This window comes from Anomalospiza imberbis, chromosome 1 (genome assembly GCF_031753505.1).
Source record: "Anomalospiza imberbis isolate Cuckoo-Finch-1a 21T00152 chromosome 1, ASM3175350v1, whole genome shotgun sequence".
NCBI classification, from domain to species: domain Eukaryota; kingdom Metazoa; phylum Chordata; class Aves; order Passeriformes; family Viduidae; genus Anomalospiza; species Anomalospiza imberbis.
Genome location: NC_089681.1, coordinates 18394604 through 18410373, shown reverse-complemented (window position 1 = coordinate 18410373; position 15770 = coordinate 18394604). Strand labels below are relative to the sequence as shown.

The 15770-nt window shown below is 37.2% G+C and overlaps 1 protein-coding gene across 1 annotated transcript in view; it reads right to left on the bottom strand.

Moving 5' to 3' along the window:
* Positions 1-2311: 2311 nt before the first annotated feature.
* Positions 2312-15770, bottom strand: part of RSPO2 (R-spondin 2) — a 100350-nt gene continuing 86891 nt past the window's right edge. The window contains exon 5 of the mRNA XM_068182958.1: positions 2312-4407. Coding sequence (XP_068039059.1) covers positions 4298-4407 — 110 coding nt within the window. The 3' untranslated portion in view covers positions 2312-4297. The remainder of the gene's footprint in view (positions 4408-15770) is intronic.

Below are 15770 nucleotides of genomic sequence, written 5' to 3'. Positions count from 1 at the left end.
AGTTTGGCAATGGACTAAAGGCTGGGCTCACTTCGGAGGCTCTCTCTAGTCACTCTTTTCTTACAGTTTTTCACTTCTGAGAGGAACTGCACTTCAAATGTTGGGCTGCTCTTCCCCCACACGTCCTGCAGATCAGGCTGCTCTAATACTTCCTAAAGTTAATGTCCTTTCCTCAGTCCTGAGGCTGAGGCTTCTCATAAAAGAAACGGTGCCAGGTTCAGCACAGAGCTTTCGGTAAAGAACTAAACAAAAAGCTGACAGTGGTTTCTGGGTTACACTTTCAAAAGGGTACATTTTGTTCTTCTTGGTGTCAGTCCAAAATAACTTCAGTCTAGAGCTTACTGGAATTCATGCTGGCTTACACCATTGGACGTGAAAGTGAACTGGCGTCAAAAGACAAATGCATTTTGATGGTGAAGAGAGAGAGTTTGAATTAAAAACTCTCATATCCTCTGGTAAGTGGTAGCATCAGCCTTCAGTAACATCACCCACTTAATAGCATGGCACTTGTGCCGGAAATATCTTGTTATTTTTATTCTATATATTATATTTCATCAGCACGAAAAAGCTGAAGCACTGAATTTGATTTTAATTTGTCTGGAAAAGATCTGTCTTCTCATTTATGAGGCTTCAATCAGGATTTTAGCAACATTTTTGTTTAAAAAGTTAACAGGGCACTTAATTGATCTTTGGTTTGTTTTTAGCTAACATGGATGAAAATCTACCTTTTTTTCCCTGCTCTGAAGTTTTCCGTAACTCATACTGACAAATGAAGATGCATCACGTAAGCTCTATAACTACTCACTATTCTTTTGCTGACATCTTTATACTGAGCATACAGGTGTAAGAGAACAATTTCCTTTTACTGACATTTGTAACATGGAAAGTTTGCATTACCATAATGTGGAATGCAACATTGGTTTTTTTTTCCCCCCAGGAATAAACAGAGACATAACAATAATTTCTCACTGACAAGATGAGCTGAGATGCAATAAAGACCAGTCAGCCACAAAACAAATGCTTTAAAGATGCACCTGGGGTATTTTTGTTATTTATCTTTTTTCCTTTTTCCTTTTTCTTTTTCCATTTTGTTTTGTTTGGTTTTGTTTTGTTTTAATTTAGAGACAGATATTAGGAGGCCAGGATAAGCTAAGGCAAACTGAGAATAGAGAGATCCTAAATACACAGTGCGCTATGCAATTGTCTTTTCTGGGACATGTGAACAAGATATAAAATAATGTATAGTTTTGAAAAAACAATTTCTACTCATCATAGCAACGTAACAGCATTTTAAAACCAATGATTACAGCATATAAAGTTCTTTGTCCTCCTAATTTGAATCTTTTTTTAGTTTAAAATAAGTTTTCAATAGTGAATCACTAAAGTAGGGCATAAAAGCCATGTGAACACAAAAGTTACACTGCTGTGAAGCCTTCTGCTGTTTGAGAGAAACAGACTCAAAAAGCAGTAACAGCTAGGAAAGGGGGAAAAAGGTGGCATTTGTACCTGTTCAGTTGCTTACCAGAAAAGAAGTACGATCTTCGTAAGTCCACTTCTGATCAAATTTAAAGGAAATAAGAGGCACAGTGGGCACAGGCTGTTTTTACACTATCCAGCTTTGAAAACCTGATCTTCTTCACTTAATCAAGAAACAGCATCTGAAGATAACTTCAAGGTAGCCCTGTTCCAAGCAAATGTTTTAACTAGCTGATCTCTCAAGGTCATAGATTCATCAAATCATAGACTATCTCAAGATGGAAAAGACCCATATGGATCACTGAGTTCAATCCCTGCTCCTCACAGGAATACCTGAAACTAATCCATATTACTAAGAGCACTTCTTGAATTCTGACAGGCTTGGTGCCATGACCACTTCCCTGAGGAGCCTGTAACCAAACACCTTTTCAGTGCAAAGCCTTTTCCTAATGTCCAAGGAACCGTTCTTTCCAGCCTCCAAAGTATGATCCTCCAAAACCCCAGTGCTATGAACACTCTGACAGGTCCACCATGCAAAGGCAGGATGTCCAGGACAAAGGAGGAATTACAGAGGGCTACTTAGGGATAATTTTTTTCATTCTACACTCCCAAGAAAACTCTTGGTGTGAAGGTGACTGGGACAGGAGAAATCAGTGTACATCTAATGCACAGGGTCTTTTCCAACAAAACAGTTGTATGAAAAACCCTCACATTTTTTTACTCCACCGGAAGCAAATCTGCATCTCCCCACCTTCTGCAATTTTTCTATACTTATGAAATTCCAAAAGAATAGGCTATTTGAATTAAAAAGGACCAAAAATATTTTACTCAGGAGTTTGTGACACCATTTTATTGTATTTTGTAGCATTCTTTCTATGACATGCCTAATACAATATTTGTAACCACTACTGAAAGGTTTGTATGAGGGCATTAACTGCACTTACAGCCAAATTTGATAACCAATAAGCAAACAGACAGCTACAGTTCTCATTGTCCTTTTTTTTTGAAGTGAGAATTTTATGTCCAACACAGCATCCTATGATTAGAATAATCTTACTGTCTGTAACATCGTTGTGTTCCACATAAATATGAACATACAGTGAAAACCTCACGGTTGAGTGGAAGTCCACAAGCAGTTTGATGGAACATTCATATGTGTCTAACATATGTACATTTTGGTAGTAACACTGTCATAGCTAAATACAGATATATTTGTGCTTACAGATGCTTTATTTCCCTAGTTTATTTGAAAAGCACATAACCCATAAAACTAAAGCTGGAATTTGTAGGATTTTCTAAGGTATATGTCAAAAAGAGGCCTGTGAAGGTCTGGGGTCTGTTTTGCTGCTTCATTTTTTTGTGTATGTTGTATGCAAGTTTTAGGTCTCAGAGTGAAATTCTCTTAAGTGACACGCATTGTAGTGTAGGCTTTCCCTGTCAGGTATCCAAAAATCACCTTGAATGCTAGCCCAATAATGCTAGATTACCAAATTACATATCCTGTGCCATTTTAATGTTCTACACAGAAAATTTTCTCTACTTCTCCTTTCCCAAAAAAATATCCCAAAGCAAACGACAGCTGCAGAATAAATTTGTTAAGTTTCTACAAACTGGGGAATTGGTGTTTTCTATACTTCTAAATAGTTGACCTTACGTGACCTTTATTTTGTTTCTCTCTTATTCAGGGAGAAAAATTATTTGTTTTCTTATCTGACTGTGTCAGGACTAACTGAAATAAAACACTGCATTACATTGGAAAAAAAAAGCAGAACAAAACAAAACCACCCAAACTGCACATACAGTTTTAGATACCAAGAACTTTACAAGTAATTTCTCTACTGACACTCAAAACTTCTATCATCATCATGCCTCATCTTAAAAAAAAACATTAAACTTCTTTTTCTGAGACAAAATACATGGAGGCTGAGACAGAAGTTCTGAACAGTAGAAAGAATTTGTGGATTACTAGTCTGGCAAGTATACTTCAGAGCTGACACTCCATTGTGAGGGTCAGTGCAAGGCAGTTTTGGAAATGAGTGTGCTTTGCAAAGGAGAAAAAAAAATCCAGTTTGTAACTATTGAGGAACATAAGATAGTTAAAACATAGCAAAAAGTAAACATTTACTGGATTATTTGAAGTACATTACTAGAACCAACAGGACATACCTTTAAACATGTATAAAGTATTATACATAAAAATGCATAGATGTACAGTAAATATGTTCATTTATATGTAGACAGAGTAATATGTACACAGAAAGTCTGTTGTGCTTGGGTGAGTCTAAGCAGTGAATCCTGCAGCCCGTTTTTCTTAAAGCAGTTTTATTACACAACTGTGTCAACGTAGCAGGTGTGAGAACAATGTACATTAACACTAAGCAGGTAAGTCACACCCATTTACTATTGAAATGTACAAATATTGGAAACAAAGGCCATAAATGCAATTGTACCTACACCTCCAAGACTTCCTTTTTCCCCTATTTATTTAAATATGCACAAGTCCACCTACTGGTGCTGAGTAGGTTTCTTTCCTTGTCAACATGTTGACCAGGCACTAAGAACAAAATCACTGATGCACTTCAGGACCACTTCCACAGATCCAACTCAGTGCACTCCTGACCTTGAAGTCTTCAGGTCAAAAATGAGAGGAAAAATAAAATAAAAAATATATAAATAAAACAAACAAGCTTGTGGGCTTTATTTTCACAAGTTATTTGCCACCAATACTGTCAAAGCAGCTGATTTGTAGTGCATCCATGGGCAGGAGCATATAGCAGCTTTTGTGCACTTTGCAAAAAAATACATTAAGGAAAACCAAGTCTTACTGGCTTGTTTTATCTGTTGCTAAAAAGATGCTGTGCTGCTTCTGAGCCCTTTCCATCAAATTCTTTTTCTTCTTTTTTTTGTCCTTCGTTTTTGCTGGCCTTCTCCCTAAAACAAAAAAAAAAAAAAAGGAAAAATAATAATAGTAATGAGTCAAGTAAAGAATCCAGAAGTGACAAAAAAACCCAACAAAAACAACTCAGTGGTACAGAAATTATCAATAGGGACTGCAATGGTAATGCTGGTTAAAGAGCTTCAATCATCAGTGAAAACAAAAGTTTTCAGTGTGTTACAAAAGGAAGCAGGATCCCTGACTGTCATCACTTGTCCACAGGCACAATTTTTCTGGTATGAGTAATCATGTTGATGCAGGTTTCATTTTTGGCAGGGTAAGTTACACAAGCAACGTTATGCAAGTGCCCAAGGCCCAGAGCCAAATGAGAATGCAGGCTCCTTACCCTCTGGAAGCTGGATACATGCCTTAGACCCTTGTGTAAATTTGCTTGAGTGAGTAATCCTATTTAAGTCATGTCCAATACATCTGTGATTTCGATGAGATATTTGGCATTACAGCCCAAGAACTTGGTTGGATGCCATCCTACCTGCTTTGGCTGAGATAGTACCAGAACTGTTGCTATTGCTTATTAGTACATTGTGCCTAATTCTCACAGTATATAACTGTGCAGAAACAAAAATTCAATTACATGCTTCTACTATTAAAAGTTCATGGAAAAATAAACAAAATTGGGAAATCACCATCAATTCAGAAAAAAAGTTTACGAGCTTTTTGAACGAGAAATTTTTTCCTGTTCAGCTCCAATAATAAATCAGTGTCCTTTGGTTATCTCAGCAAAGATAGCATGGACAGAAAAAATGTCAGATACAAAGGCCCTCATTGAGCAGTGCATTACCTTTTAAGTATATGCTTAAATCCTATCAAGTCTAGTAGGATTTAAGGAGACGACCAAATGTTGTCAGATGTGAGAATGGTCTGGATTTTCTTGGCAGTATCATATACTAAAATATGTGATCAATAGTAAAAAAATAACGTTATTAAACTCTGGAAGCGCCAACTTTATAAATTTTCAGGAGCACTTAATGAACTTAAGAAGACAGTAAAAAGAAATTCAATTAGCAGATTACACAAAAATATGAAAATGCATTTTTCATCTACATTGTGAGTATGTTATTTATTGGGAAAAATGTCTGCCAGTCTGGTTCTGTCTTACATCCATATTGTTTATTAATTAAAAAGGCCCAAACCAGTGCAAAGAGTTTTTCTCTATCTGATAATAATACTGAATAAATCTGATTATAAAATTATCAAAATTTATGATTCATTAAAAATATGTACATACTTCAGGTTACACATTTGTAATACACTTTCTAGGCTACTATTCTCTAGGAATTATTGGAGTACTTGTATATAAAATGGGACAGAACATTAAGGTAAGGAGCACATGAGTTTAGTCCATATTAAAAATCATAAGGGTCCTTGGAGTTTACTTCTGTTTCTCATTAAAGTCTGGCATTAAAGTTACTATGGCATTTTGCCATTTTTAAATCTAGTTAAGCCTGCACAATAAATCCTCAGTCCAACCAAGCATTAATCAAAGCAGCTTTTAAGTTAAAACTCTTTAGTAACAGTATATCTAATGACGAGGCAGGCCTAATGAGGTCAGAGGGAAGGAACACTTGACACAAAGTGGCATTACAATAAGGTGGTTTGAATTACAGAAATTTAAATATAATTTTTTTATGGCATTCTACTGGTTGGTATATTTTAAGGCATCAGAACTTGCATGAATATATCATTTAACACTGTAATCTAACTTGCATTTTCAATATGCCAAATTTTTTTATCCAAATCTTTGAAATGCTTATTAAGCAGGAGTAGATGAAGGGAAATAATATGAGAAAAGTGACCAATTCTTCTGGTCAATTGATTCTTACAAGACCAGCAGAATCAACAGGAGCTTTACTAGAAATTTCCTACCCTGTTTGTTCAGTGATCTTACCTTCTGAGGTTTTTTACTAAACAGACCAATCAGTAAAAGAAATATAAACTTCAGTCAGTGTCTCATCTAATTTCTCTATGACCTCTTCCAGAAAACTATATTAATTGCTAACTCGAAGTTTAAGGTACTGAAAGATCCTATTATTTTTCCTTTGAGCTGATAAAATAACACAGAACACAGCTGGTATCTCTGTCTAAGCCTTAGAAAGTAGCTCCTGCAACACAAACATCAAACCAAATTGCCAGCACACTCCCCATACGATATCCTTAAAATAGAAAAGAATGGGACTAGAGCTCAACGATTTGACGTCGCTGTGCACCAAGCACATTGCAATGCTTCCGCTGCTCTGCAGCACTTGTCTCCCTCCCTGCTTTTTTATTCCAAGGGACACCAAAGGCGAATTAACTTCTACCCGTGCTGTGAACTAGCTATCCATGCAGAGGCAGCATCCCTGAGCCACTGATAAATGATATTTTGTTCTTCTCTTAGGAGCTCTTTGGCTGCTCACTATATCTAAAATTGCCGCTCCCTGTATCCCAATTGTTGTACAGATTACGTTTCATTATTTTCAGGACAATATTAAACCACACAGAGAAAATCCAGATGATTTGGTGATGCTAAGAGTCCCAAATTCCAAATGTCATTTAAACCAGAAAACTGAATATAAAAAGTATTTCTTGGGTAACCATCAGTTCCCACACTGTTAATAGAATGTAACAGAGATTAGAGATTAGCAAGAAAAAACTGATTATGAAGACTAGAGTTCAAATAAAGTATGCTGCTGAAGTCCCCATGCATAACAACTTTTATTAAATGCAGATTTCAATTACAGTGTTTATTTTATCAGCAGAAGCACAGTGAACAGAAATATCTCCTGAATATCTTGCTACAGACATCTTTTGAAGAACATGATGTTTGTCCTCTGAGAAGATCTGTGAGCCAAGCTATCCCATTTCCCGACTGGAGGGCAGTGGGACAAGGACAGATAACAGAGGACACTGTCCCCTGGGGCCAGGATGGCAGCAGCTACCTCTGCTCTGTGTCACGGGTCAGGTGTGGGCAACCCCATGTGCAGGTTGTGTGCACAACCTTCCCACACCTTGCCACGCTCACTTCCTACTCCTCAGAGCAAGAGCCCTGACCCCAAGCTTGTGTCTCCATAGGAAGCAGCAGGGCTCTGCCATGCTTGTCTGCGTCATGCAGTTGAAAAGGAGTGGAATTTTTTTAGCAGCACTGTATTACAGTCCAGAACCTGCTGTGGCACAAAAAAAGGTAATTCCTGACTGAAGCAAATGAGGAGAGTGAGCGAAAGCACTCTGCCTGTTTAGAGGGGTTTTATCGCCATCAAAAACTATAATATTTTTGTACAGAACATAAAGTGGCAATGCAAGAGAACTGAAGAGGGATTTCTTACAAGGAAGGGCATGTGGTGATAGGGCAGGAAAAAATAGCTTTAAACTGAAGGAAGGTTGGTTAACATTAGATATCAGGAAGGGATTCTTTACTGTGAGAGTAGTGAGGCAGGTTGCCCAGAGAAGTTGTGCCTGCCCCAGCCCTGGAAGTGTTCACAGCAAAGAATAGATGAGGCTTTGAGCAGCCCACTCTAGTGGAAGGTGTTCCTGCCCATGGCAGGGGATTTGGAAATAGATGATCTTTAAGGTCCCTTCCAACCCAAGCCATTCTATGGTTTATGAATATCAGAGATGTTAAGTCTGATCCAATTACCCTAAAAACCTCTCCTGATCAGAAGCAGTATAAAAGCAAGCAAACAATCCATTGCAACTGCCTAGAATCCACAGTCAGCACTGATCTTTTAAGTGACATTACATCCTTCCTAGTGGAAGGATGCTCATCTGCTTGTCATCTGGCAATGCACGTTGTTTCTGCTTTCTGGGTTATAGGTCTCCAGATCAGGCCTCATCTTCAATCTTTGTTTTATGACTGCTGTCTTTTTTTTTTTTTTTTTTTAAGACTTTGTTGCTAGCAGCAAAGGTATTAAATGGAAATAATTCATACAAAGAGCAGGATACCTGAGCACTGTTCAGGTTATTGTATTCCTATATTTATTTTGACTGTGTTTTCCTTTGCATACTAACTAGATAACTAGCTTTTCCTTGGAAAGCATTTTTTATCTCTGTCTAAAAACAGGATCCTCAATTTCTGTTATCAAAGTCAGCTCTGAACATGATTTACATAATTTGTTTAATTCTCTGTAAAGTCATATGTATACACTGAAATGTATAGGGCCCAAGAGAGATGTGAAATGTAGCTGAATTCAGTGTTCCACTACCTACCAAAAAAAAGCCTTGAAAGCCAAATCTATCATTCTTTATTGCACATTTCTGCACAGGTTATTTCTGTAGAAGCAATATTGGTAAAGCCAATAATTTAAAGTCTTTATTCCAATTTTTAAAAATTTAGTTTTGCAATTTGCTTTATAAATTACCAATGAGTAAGTCCTTATTTTTTAAGTAACTTATCCCAATGGGTGGCATCTTTACTGTGTTATTAATTAAACTTTTATTTGGACCACTTAGTTCTGGTAGGTAGCTGGGCAACTAAAGTGCTATGCAGTGAAATATTATCATTAGCTAACCATGTATTTTAATGGCAACATATAGGTAATGCTCAAATAACATATAGGTTATAATGCAATTATAACATGAATTCCTGAAAAAACATTATTTATGCTAATATACCCAGCACACCAAAGAATAACAGCTGTTACTTTGTCTGTACATCAAAGAATAACAGCTACAAAAAAACAAAAACAAAAACAAAAACAACCTTAAGTTGGATTTTGCTGGATTATTTTTCTTCATTTTATGTTGCTTTTGTACCATTTTATCAATGTTCCTACGACTCATGCACTAGTGCTCAGTTTTCTGGTTTGTCTCATCCCCCAAGCTGAAAGATGCTTGGAAATACTGCATATTCCTTCTGCATGGACCCACCTGGTCAATTGGGGATACACATTACCTGGTTCAGAAGGAACCTTTATCACCTTCTGACAGCTGCAAAGGCAGCTTTCTCCAGACAGAATTTGGGCAGCAGATTCCAAACACCCAGGGCAGTCCGGGCCCCCCAGAGTTAAAAGGCAGCAAATGTATTCACAAGGACTCCCAGCCACATTTCTTGAGATTCTTGACTCAGCCAGACAGCATCAGATCAGTGTCTGAACTGCCCTTCATCTGGTGTGTAAACACTGCTGCACATACTGCTGTCCTTAGGAATCCTGTCCATTGGGAGTTTCAGCAAAGAAAGCATAGTATACAGCCACATGAGGGCAGCAAATTTAAAACAGTTAATAACAGGGAAAACCAAAACAACCATCTGCAGTTTTATTTCCCAGTGTAATTTCAGCAGTCTTACATAGAAATCATCATATTAGAGCTTCCAGAATGCTTAATACTCCCTTCCTTGTTTAGAAATTTTTTCTCTTCTATTGATGATTACTGAATGATTGTATTTACATGTGTGGGCCTGTTTCCCTTCCTTGGATTTTCATACACAGAACTTTCACTACTAGCAGCAAGGCACAGGGGAATCCTGAGATAAGAGCAGGCCCTGCTAAATACAAATTTTATTTTTTTCTTCCCTTTCACTTGTCCTCTTAGGAGCTAAATGCTGCACGTTTGTACATCATGCTCCTACAGCCACACTTCTACCAGAGACCTCGTGTGTGGCAGCATTTCATCCATGTGGAAAGCCAGAAAATTTATTATCAAGACATATCACTGAAGGATATCAGGGAACAAATGACAGCAGTGGAAAGATGATAGATACTCAGTGATTTACTGGTCAATGAGATCAACTCAAGAGAAAGATGGCAGGTCACAGAATCGTAGAATAGAATCATTAAGGTTGGAAAGGTCATCTAAGATAATCAAGTCCAAGCACCAATAAAGCACCACCACCATGTTTGCCACTAAACCATGTCACAGTTACAGAATCACAGAACCATTTAGGTTGGAAAAGACCTCTAAGATAAAGTCTAATCAACCACCATGTTGCCACCTAGACCATGGCACTAAGTGCCATGTCCAGTCTTTTCCTGAACACTTCCAGGAATGGTGACTCCACCACCTCTCTGGTTTAACAACCCTTTCTGTGAATAAATTCTTTCTGATGTCCAGCCTGAACCTCCCCTGGCACAGCTTGAGGCGATATCTTCTAATCCCATCACTTGCTGCCTGGTGGAAGAGCCCGACCTCTACCCGGCTCCAGCCTCCTTTCAGGTGCTTGCAAAGAGCAATAAGATCTCCCCTGATCCTCCCCTTCTCCAAGGGAGATACCCCCAGCTGCCTCAGCTGTTCCTCACATCAGCTTCTGGAGGAGCCCCTCTGGCAGAACACTGATCATGCACAGACCCACAAATGCCTCATTTGCACCATACATCAAGCTACACATAAATACTGACTGCAAAAATCCAAAAACCAAACAAACAAAGAATTCAGTCCAGAAATTATTCCCCAGAAATAATTTATTTTCCAAGGCTTTTGGTTAAAAATTCTGGATACTGAAATTGACAGAGAAATGTGCAAATTATTAAGAAATCTTATAAACACACACTCAATGGAAAAAAAAATTCCTCACTGCTACAGAGTCATCCTCCTCCTAAAGCATGATTTACCAACCAACACTGACAAGTGGCCCACAAGAAGGGAACATACAGAGCTTTAGTAACTTTGCAAACCACAACCCATGGGCATCTCTACCAACCTCATCTGCTACTGAATTCATGACAGTTTTCCTAAGCTAGTTTGTGGTTCTGGATTTTTTTTTAATGCCATAATATTTAGGTTGAAATTTGCTGTGCTCAATATGTGCTTTAGGAGGAATATGATTTGGAGGAAATCGGCCAAAGTAAAATATCTTTTTGGACAAGGAGTGAAAGACATTTTGTCTTGGATGGCGACACAGGAAAAGAAATAGGCTTCGGGAGATGCAACAGAAAGGGTCAAGTGTTAGAAACCACTTCCTCATTTTCCTGGGTGAATTTCTGATGTTACCAGAAGGGATGGAATGATCACACAGAGTACATCAACTGCCCACAATACCATTTCAAATCCCTGAAGGCCAGAATGTGTAAAGGTGGGTTAATAAACATTTGCAAAACACTAAAACATGATAACAATGGACACCACAAAAAGTAAAGAATTCTTTAATCATTCTTTCTTTATTAGCAAGGGCTAAATAATGTTCAGCAAATGAGGTCTTAGAACAATTACTGAATAAGAATAGAAAAAATATCATAACGTAATTACAGCCATCATCAAAACAGATGAAAATAAGAAGCAAATGGAGGCACTTCTTCAGCTTTGAAATGCCTGAGCTTGCAGGCTTACTGGCCTTCTTTTATTCTTTTTGGTGTAATACTGGTAGCTGATGGTATAAATATATATTCCCAGCCTAATGAAATTAATAATAGACTAAGAAGTGGAATTCACTTATGCAAACACAGAGTTTGATGTTTTGCATGCATTCTTGCCTATTTGATGTCAGCTTTCCTGAAGAAATCAGAAAAATTTGTCTTGAATAAACCTTGCAACTTCTACACAAACCATTACAAAAGCATTCAGTGCAAAGCCGATCTGAGTGATATCTTACTCAGTTCCTGACACCCAGAATCCTGATAGTTTATTTTCAACTTAATAATGTCACAACGTTAGGTAAATTATTGTATCTGTCCCAACTAGCACTTAGTGTTGTATATACTAGATATTTGCATACACTAGACAACAGCTACTGAGATGAAAGCTAATTTAAAAGATTCAAAGACTAATTCTTCAACTAAAAGAAATATCAAAATATCTCAAGTTCCTGCATCTAAATCCTGCTAGGTTTTTGTTTTGACATATCCATTAAGAAATTAAAGGCATCACTGCTTAGGACAAGAAGAAGCAAAGTGAGGTATTCTTTTTCTCCCAAACTACCCATCTATTTTTCGTCCAGCCTGAATACAAACTAACTAAGCAATGCTATCTAATCTGATGTTCTTTCCTTCTGGACAATATGGTGTAATCAGACAATGTCATCTGTTAAAGAAATACTGATTCCTACACAAAGAATGAATTCACATGTCACAGCCTATTGAAAGTTCAGTATTTTTTTCCCTCAACTTTAGGGCAAATTAACTGGGAAAAGAGTCATCTTTCACAGCTGAAATGCAATGCATTTCCCGCAGTGCATTTTTCCAGCATATACAGTAGATGGCAGTGAGATATGAACTGAAAACTGGTTTGCACTCCCAACATTTCCAGGAATATTATTTTTTATTTGCAGAAGTATATATTCATGAAAGAATATGGAAAGTGAAAGACTTAAAATACACAAACATTCTCAGAGAAGAAAGCAAGAGTAAGCACTCTCGGCAAAGAGGAAAATCTGTAAACTCAAGGGGACATGGAAACTCTATGAAACTCTCATAGAAGACCCCATGTTTAACTGAATACACAGATGTTCAAATGTTGGGTCCCACTGTCCTCTCATAGTTCCATGAAAACAGGCGAGTCTCCACTGCAGCCAAAATGTTTGCCTAATGTAAATTTAGCTCAGAATTCAAACAATATGAATATCAGTTGCATGCAGGGTACTCACTATTCTTATCTTAATCAACACCATGTCAGATCAGATAGTTTGCAAACAGAGCCAAGAAAAATATTTACAATGGAAGGTTTGGGCTTATTTATTTTCCTTCCTTTTACAGAGAAATATAAAGCAAATTTCAAAATAATAATTAAAAAATATTATATACTGTTAGGAGTATGCATACACATGTAAATACATTCTAACCCTACAGGCAACATTTACAGCTAAAAAATAATTGGTTTGAACTTCTCTAGGCTTGACTGGATACTAATCTGACTTTAAACTCCTTCTTCTCACTATTTCAAAATGGATTCTTTATTTTTCTTCCTGTTTCCAAGTGAATTTAATTAATTTAATTTTTATCTCATCATATTGGGAATAAAAAATGAATTTTATTGAAGCAACATTTATTTTTTGCACCCTCAAGGTTTAATTTCATACTGGAAATTGCATTTTATTCAATTAAGGGTTTCTTACAGAGAGGAAGATTATACTGAGAAGCTAATTTTTTTTTAGAGATATATTTTCTTCCGTGGAATACTATTTAGTTATGAAGAGTTAGTCCTTTTTAAATTCCCTTCAAGGATTCAGGTCAAGAACTGAGGAATAAATTTGTTTCAGGATTATTTTATTTTATTTTATTCCTTGTTTATAACTGAAACAGCTCAGAAATTATTTTAATTATCTCTCAGGCCCCTCTTTAAGTATTGCACAGTAAATCCTATAGATGTTCAGGAAGAGGCTAAATTAAACACCTGACTACAAACTAAAGTATAGTCCAGCAGGAAGACTCCTTCTGAATGATAACTGAAAGTGAATATGAATGTATTATTTCTAATATGGTGTAAAATTATTGCCTCATTCTTCTCCTGTAGTGAAGAGTGCACCAGGTGAGCTGCTGCACCTGCACTGCTCCCTGACACTCACTGGATTTATGAGCCAGGGTGCTCGGGATGTTCCAGTGCCTGCCTGAATTTGGTCAGGCAGTCTCTGTTTAGGTGTAACTCCACCACTGAATACAGCGCACACTTTTCCCTTCCCCACAGATATTTGATCAGATCAGTGATCCAAATTTAGCTTTGAGGACTTCCCTTCACCTGTACATCCCACACACTGTGGCCACAGACTTCTCCATAGTAATGCTGAGCCTACATTCCTGAATTCAGCAGTGCTACAGAACATCTCCAGACCCTACCTCAATTGTCTGAACTTCGATCTGGAGCAGCCCTGTCCTTCCCAGAGAGGCAGTGCAGGCCAGGGCTGCTCCTGCAGGCACCTCCCTGGCTTGGGAGCTCTAAGCTGAACAATATGGATGTGTCCCAACCTGTGCCTCTCCATGCAGTGCCAGACCCCAGCAACTTCAGTGAAATACCATAGAGATAGTGACTGTCCTCGAACTGCAGCCAGTTAGGAGTTGCAGGATGTTCTGAGTTGATGGCTTTATCCCTAAATGTGTTACAGTAGGCTTCCTGCTGGCTTAATGAGAAGCCCTTTCCCAAGACTATGAAGCCCTAATAATTCATACCTTCATACCTTTTCAAAGTCTGTTGATTAAATAATAAATACATAGGCAAATAAGATCCTATTTGTCTCTTTTACATACTCTTCTACACATTATATTAATATGATTGAAAATGTTTTATTGCTTACAACTTAAGATGATGCAGTGATTACAAATGAGAATTGGGGTCAAGAGAATTTTGAGTGGGATTTCTTACATAAACACGAGAAATAAAACATTAGTTTCATATGCTGTTGAGGCTACTAAGTTGTTGAAGAAATTTGTCCAATCTAAATCCAAAGACAAGAGGAGATGGACGGTCCAATATTTTGGTAACTGTTCTAGCAGTTAATTGTTCCACCACCAGAATTTCTGTCCAATTCCTAACTTGAATTTTATTATGCAGGAGTTATTTCTCATTATTCCTTTCTGTCCTAGATCAGACTGTACATAAATGTTTGTTCATCACCTGAGAAGTTGAACATATGGCAGATTTTGTGCACCTTTCTTTAAAGTTTATTTTGTAGTCCTCATATAGTTCTTTTTCACTTGTAACTGCAGTTTCCAACCGAACTGTTTTTCCAATATCTTCTATAAAATACAGGTCTCAGTCTGGATGTCAGAATTCTGAAATTTATTTATTTTGCTTCTTCCTTATTCCTAAAGTTATACAGAAAGGAATTGCATTTGAATTTTTTCTCTATATATTGTAGTGGACTCAAATGATTTCTTTTGAGAAACACTGTTTTTTTTGGATGCCATTCCTCATCCTGCAGTGATGTTTTCCTAGTTCTACAACTCTTTGATTCTCCAGAATCACTTTGCATTTAACTATATGAAAAGTAACTGTGATTGCTTTACAAAGTAACCTACATTTTTCTTTGGGTCTACCCCATTGGACAGTTTACCATTATCCTCAGATTATTTCTTTTTCTAAAATATGTTTATATAACTGACTGAAAGAATAAGTAATGCTTACAGATATATCTAGAGGTCATCAATGCTTTTTCCTAGACATCCAGCCAGCAAATGTTTTAATTTTATTTTCTGGTAAAGATAAAGAAACTTCAATAGGTCTATTAATGTTTGGAGTCTGAACACACTATGGTATGGTATGGTATGGTATGGTATGGTATGGTATGGTATGGTATGGTATGGTATGGTATGGTATGGTATGGTATGATATGGTATGGTATGGTAGGGAGACCTGGACATGACTCCTGTGATGCTTCTGTTAGCGTCATTTCTACACCTGCAAATATTAATCAAAAAGGAACAACTTTGCAGAAGCTTTTCATATATAAATATACAGGCTTAGTCTCACAAAAAGAAATTCTACTTTTAAAGTAATTATGCTTGAT